We start from the raw sequence: 6,977 nt of genomic DNA on the forward strand, positions 1-6,977 counted from the left end.
AACTAGTTTTTTCTCTTTTTAAGTCATTTTTTAAAAATATATAATGAAATGAACTCTCTCGTCTCTTTAGTTTTTCGTTATTGCTATGAAAATAACTCTCTTCTCATTCCTTAATATTTTAAATTTTTTTGTTTCTATATGTTTTTACTTTCCTTGAGTTTAGAGAGTTATTCTCCAGAAGGTTTCATCTTTTGAAAGCCTCCATGATTGTGTATAATTCATTTCTATGCATGTGTTCATTGCGTGAATTTGATCGGCAATATATCACACAATCTTTGGTATAACATGTAGGCCTAATATGATGCATATTGGTTAAACTGAGATTTGGGTCCTTTTGTTAGGGTTCTTGAGATTTGATCAATTGACAACCGGTCCGAAAAAGGTTTGGCCAATGATATGATAGAAATAGTTAGTTTTTTACGCTCTCTTGTCTCCCTAATCGCATGTTGATCAAATAGTTTTACATGGATTAACATGTTCAGTGCTCCTCTACCTGCTTGTTTCCACCTATCTTTTTTTGTTTTAGTCACAATATTCACTATGATTAGAAGATCCCCGTTAAACGCAAATTAAAAGTCGTTCAAAACCTGATAATAAACTAGGATATCGACATCCAATAAGATACTACAAGAGAAGTACCGAGCACTTGCATACTATGATTAATATAATATCAAAAAATTGGTAACAAACCCCTATTAGTCTTCTCATGGAGGCACCTAGAGAGCACTTATCGTGCAATGTTAATTTCTTCCTTTTCTTTTTAACAACAATTAGAGCTTCACTGTTTGATGATACAAACCACTATTATATCATATAAACAAAAGAAACTGTGCAAAAGAAAATGGAAAAAAATAGAGAGTAAGAAAACCAGATGCATTGGTTTTCAAAAGAGAAATGAGAAAGTGTCCGCTAAAGCTTTGGGATTATAAGGCCCCATGTGAGATATGATCTTCTTTTAATGCTTTGGTTGGTTGACTAAAACTTTACGTCGACACCCCCACTATCCCATTTGAGTATTTACAACGACTAAATTCTATTGCGGGCTCTTCGTAAATATTTGTATCTATGAATTAAACTTAAGGATAACTCCACGACACTACACCTTTAAGTTGATTGGTTAGTTGACAACCATCCCCATTGCAAATAGTTTCGGTTAAAATTTTGGACTTTTTCTTTCCTTATTTTTGCACTACACCTTTAAGTATATATATACATTTTTCCTATTTTCATTAGCCACTAGTCCAAATACACTTTCATTTTGTTTAGAGGTAGACAACAAAAATCAATCCGAACCAAACCGTAATTAGGTGATATAGTTCGGTTTTGGTTTGGTTTTCTCCAAAAACCGGTTTGGTTACAATTATTAAAAATGTTACCTACCGAGTATCTCACGTAATCTTATTAACCACTCCATGTTTGTCAAGGATAGTCCCAACACGACGACGTATTGGTTTCACGCACGTTTTGAATTCTTCTTGATGCTTTTTTTCTCTCTCTCTCTCTTAAGAATACAAAATTAAACTCAAAACAAACGAAAAAAAGAACAAAATTGAAAACAGCGAAGAAGAACGTTGCGTGGAGAAGAGAGCCAATCAAAGGGAGAAGACATATATTCACAGAGAGGCTCATGGCTGAGGTAACAGAGAAGCCACGCGCTTGCGTTGAAGCAAGAGATGGAGATTTCCTCCTTCCTAGTTTCTCCGCCGACGGAACCGGTTCTGTTTCCCCCGGAGTTGACTTGTCGGTTGAGATTGAGAAACCGATTCACGAAGCTAGGTAATTTCGAATCGTTGATTCTCATTTCTCTTTATCCGCTTTGTTCTTTGAATTTGTGTGTTTAGTCTATAGTTCTGGGATTGTTACTGTGTATGAATCTGATTTGTTAGTGCTTAGTACACAATAACACGAGAGCGTGAGCAATTCACGGTGTCAGTGTGATCAGTTTTGTTACTTCAAATCGTTGTCGCATATAGGAGCGTGAGCAATTGAAGAGACTTGGATCTATATGAATTGTTAAAGTAGCGAATCGATTTGCGAAACTCAAACAGTTTTTTTGTTGGTTAATTTCATAAATTTGTTCTTATCAATAGATTTGGTAACAGTTGCTCAAAGGGTCTTCAATACTATTGTTTCTTCTATTGGAAGGTCCACAGAGCCAGATGCTTCAACTATCATTCCAACTCAACTTACTATAATCTCTGGTGGGAGTTGGTAGAATGTTCGATGGTGTTCCTGCACAAAAGGTTTTGGTCCATCTAGCTTTGAGGTTTTTGTTTTTGTTGGTTGCATCAGAGTTTCTAATTCTCTTGGTGATCAATGCTTATAGGTTCAAGAAATCATTCACATCGCTGCTGCTGCTAAAGAAATAAAGAATGTGACTGGTATCAATCCAGCGCTGAACAGAGTTGTTTCTTTCTCAGGCACAACAACTGTAGCTGGTAAGTAATTTCTTCCTTGGGTTACAGTAAACGTTATCTAGTCTGAATACGGACTATCAATCCATGTTTGTCTCAGATCTGCCGATTGCTAGGAGACGTTCGCTTCAAAGATTTCTTGAGAAGAGACGGGACAGGTATGCAAATATTCAGTGCTTGTTTTATAAACATATTGATAGTTTAGGGAGTGTTTGTGTTTATGAATCTGGTTTGTTAGTTTTTTTGTTAAGTTAAAGGTAAACTTATCTTTACTCACTAATTTGTTAGTGTTTGTGTGTATTTCTGAGTGATACATTAGACGTTGTTGCCCATCTTTAGTGTAGGTTTTATGAGCTTGAATTTGAACTAGGCTTGTGTGTTTGATTTTGGTAATACTATGTTGTAATTGACAATAACTTGTTCTGAAGATGTTAACCCTGAATGCAAAAGTAGCCTTCTATCTATTAAGTGACATCATCAGATGATTTCAATTTAGTTGATTGCTTGAACTGATGTTTCTATGGGGCTGAGGTTAGTTGATAGCCAAAGCGGCTGTAATATTGTAATGGAGTTGCTATTTTGTTCTTCTCACTGTTGCATCAATAAGTTCTTAAAATTTGGGTAGATTATCTTCCATCATTCATAACTAGCTCAATGGGTCTTCAATGCTTTTTTTTCTTCTATTGAAGGTCCACAAAGCCAGATGCTTCAACAATCCTTCCAAGTCAACTTACTATTATCTTTGGTGGGAGTTTTAGCGTATTTGATGGAATTCCAGCTGAAAAGGTTTGGTCCATCCAAGCTTTATGTACATCCTGGATTTGTTTTTGTTGGGAAGCGGTTGCATCAGATTTTCTGTTATCTTGGTGATCAATGCTTAATAGGTTCAAGAAATCCTGCGTATCGCTGCTGCTGCTAAAGCCACTGAGACAAAGAATTTAACCAGTATCAATCCAGCATTAAAGAGAGTTATTTCTTTCTCAAGCACATCAACAATAGCTTTACCAGGGGCTTACATATCGACAGCAGGTAAGGATTTGCTTCACTGGGTTACCGTAAACGTTATATAGTCTGAATACGGACAATCCCATGAGCTTTATATAAATTGTATGTGTATCTCAGATGTGCCAATTGCTAGGAGACGTTCGCTTCAAAGATTTCTTGAGAAAAGACGGGACAGGTATGCAAATCTGTAGTGTTTGTTTTATAAATATACTCTTTATCTTTCTCCATCAATCACCTACTTTTTTACTTGTAAATTCCAATTTGATCAGTTTTTAAAGACGGGTTTGACCATTAGATTTCATATAACATCAACATGGACCCTCTTTATTTGCAGATTTGTCCATACGAACCCTTACTCTGCTACAACCTCGAAAGCAGAGAAAACCATGGTGACATGAGCTCGAAGACTGTAAGCTAACCTCAAACCTTACTTTCGAAGCAACTCCGTATCACAGTTATCTCTGACAAGATTAACTCAGCTCATAGATAAGCTTTCCTTTGTTGTACAATAATCATCTGCCTATGTTTCTTAGACAAAACACAAATTTGTTTTCCTTGTTTGTGATTCGATGTGTTTTTCATCTCGCACCTCCTCTTTGAAGAAGATTATTTCTTTTTCTTCAAAATGTATGTTGATGCTGTATGATAAGGTCCCAGAGCTATAAAAACACAAGAGTTTTTTCTTTTTGGTTTTCCATATCTTTGAATAGAAGCAATTACAAGAGAAGTGAAATATTTGATTCCTATCTCAAAAATGACCATATGAAGGAATAAGTGTAATAATTACCACCAATCACGACTAAGAAACATCAAGAGAAATCATCAAATCTATATATATAATGAGAGAGTTCTCTCTCCATCTAAGGTGTCCACATCAACATCCATGTCATCACATTTTATTATTTTGGTAGGATCCATATATCTTATTTATTAAGAAAAACATATTAAAATAAATTAATTCACATACTTTATATTATTAACCCTCCATTTAAAAAAAAATTACAAAAAAATTAAATATGAAAAAACGGAAAAACAAATATAAAACCGATAATGAATAATTATATCTTACTCATATTTAAACATGAAACTTTTGAATTGAGATTGGAGAAATATAAAATAAGATAATTATATCTTAACATATAATGCGTAATTATTTTAAAATAGTTAGTGATAAGAAAACGGAAACTTATCATATATTTTAATGGAACAACAATCACTTTTAAGAATTACAATTATTTAGTACAATAAAGAAAATAAGAGTTAATAAATACCAAATTTAAAGGTTCTTACTTAATAAAAAAAGTAATTTATTTCTAAAAAAAAAAATTAAAATTTGAGAATATATTTGTTAAGGTTAAAGTATCAATTCCTTATACCGGTTAAAAAATAAGAAGGATTGAGTACATATTATTGTTTATAATTATAATATAATATAAATAGTTAAATTAAGAAATTTGTCTATATTATTAATGTTTTCTTAATTAAAACATGGAGGGTTTTATATAAAAAATGAATACCTAAGAAGAAAAACTAAATAGTAATCAGTGTTTAGGAGATTAACATAGAATGAAAAAAAATTAAGGTGATTTGAAATAAAACAAAGACCTATGTTTTAGTAATGGTATATTGAAGAGTTTAATAAAACTATGTAATAATAATCTAATCGAATAATAAAATTGTGTAATAATAATATTTGAGAATGCTATTTGGAAATTAGAATATTAATGGTATATTGAAGAGTTTTTTAATTAGAAAGAAGAATGATTTTGTTTTTTTTTTTAAATAAACGTATTTTAAAATTAGAATAACCGGATTGAGGACGAACGGCGAGGTAGACAATGATTGTGGTTGATTTACTCTTACAAACGTATTTTCCCTGTTTTTGTTTTACTCTGTTTCTAGCAAACTCTTTATTTGTTTCAATATTAAGACGACAAAAAAAAATAAAAATAGAATAACTTATGATTTCGTAATTTACATATTTTAGAAAAAATCAACACTAAGAATACTATCTAGAATCATAATATACGTCAAATTATGTATGTGAAAAGAGAATTTTATATCTTTCAAACAGTCAAGATAAATGAAAAACTTGACGTTAAAATCCGATGTTTGTGAATAGCAATGAGTTTATATATGAGATTTGTTGTATACAAAAGAATTTTACATCCACCAAAACATGGTCAAAAAAACCTTATGACAAAACATTTCATAAAATTTTCTGATGTTCACTTTAATAAAAAGATTATGCAACTTATAAAAAAAGAATTGAGTATTCAAAGATAGGAAGGAGAAATGATATACGATATATCTTGAGAACTAATTCACAATCGAGTATATTATATATGAGTCAATATAAGGCGAAAAGAGAGTAAATATCGGGAAACAACGACTGAATCATAGAAGATAACGAAAGAAATTGTAATGAAACGTGTGAATTTTTTTTTACTATATTGGAAAGATAATGCACATGAATAAAGTAAAAAATATTAAATTCAAATGATTAGATTTATACTCAAAGATTCGCATTGATAAAAAAAATAAATAAAAATCCCGCGCAACGCGCGGGTACATAATCTAGTACTATATAACCGGAGAGATAAGTCGGATCCTAGGATCGAAATTTTAAGGTGTGGTGAGGCATGTGATTATTACCAGAACCGAAATTTTCATTCCAAACCAAACCAGTTTTTGTTCATTTCGGTTCCCGGTCGGTTACTATGATGAACCGATCGTCATTATTTTTAGATTGGCGTTATTATCGGGTCGGTTCGGTTTGGCTGGTTACCCGACTATCTCTTTTAAAAAAATTACTAGGTTAGAGCCCGCGGTGCCACCGCGGGGGAAGATATTTCTTTACGTTTGTTTGTGATTTGATTTTTAATATTGTTCGTGTTTTATTGTTTTTATTGAAATGTGTCTGTAAAGTGTAGAATAATAAAATCACATAATAAGAAGACATGGACATTTGGATTCGATATTGGTAAGAATAAGGCCCAATCTGAAACCCAACTTTTGACATAATATTTATGGAATTGGACTTAGATATGGAAAATGATTAGGACCGCAGTATGAAATGTGTCTGTTCAAAGAGTCTAATACGTGTAACGTGTACAAACAACAGAAAAAAAGGGTAAACGAAGAAGACGAAATCTCCATTCTTCTTCTGCAATGAAATCAAAATATCCCAGAGACCCATCAATTGATAGAGTGCATCTCCGAATTCTGTCGTTGTGAGCAAATTTAATGGAATTAAAATCGAAGAGGTAAGAAAAATTCATGTTTTACATCTAAAAGATCCATGAAATTTGCAATCGATTCGTAATCAGAACTTACAATTCAATAATACATCGTCGAGATTAAGTTGTTATAATAGATGAAAACGTTTTATTATACAGGTAGCTTGGGTTGTAGTTTGTGAAGATTGATGTACAGTGAAATAGTGACCTTAAAAATAGCGATAAGGTAAATCAAAAATCGTATATAATTCCTATATCTATCGATTTAGTAAGTTTCAACAAAAGAACTTATATTTTAATGTATTCTATTGATAAGAAA

General features: G+C 32.2%; 1 protein-coding gene across 1 annotated transcript; it reads left to right on the forward strand.

The window, feature by feature from the left end:
* The first annotated feature begins 1,531 nt into the window (after positions 1–1,531).
* Positions 1,532–4,104, forward strand: LOC9313343 (protein TIFY 3A). The gene is given in 9 exon segments (XM_021026862.1): positions 1,532–1,776; positions 2,146–2,212; positions 2,214–2,243; positions 2,327–2,438; positions 2,515–2,572; positions 3,104–3,200; positions 3,299–3,443; positions 3,537–3,594; positions 3,754–4,104. Coding segments are annotated over 9 exon segments (780 nt in total). The 5' UTR covers positions 1,532–1,627; the 3' UTR covers positions 3,818–4,104.
* The last annotated feature ends 2,873 nt before the right edge of the window (positions 4,105–6,977 follow it).

The sequence above is a fragment of the Arabidopsis lyrata genome, assembly GCF_000004255.2.
Source record: "Arabidopsis lyrata subsp. lyrata unplaced genomic scaffold ARALYscaffold_5, whole genome shotgun sequence".
Lineage (NCBI taxonomy): Eukaryota > Viridiplantae > Streptophyta > Magnoliopsida > Brassicales > Brassicaceae > Arabidopsis > Arabidopsis lyrata.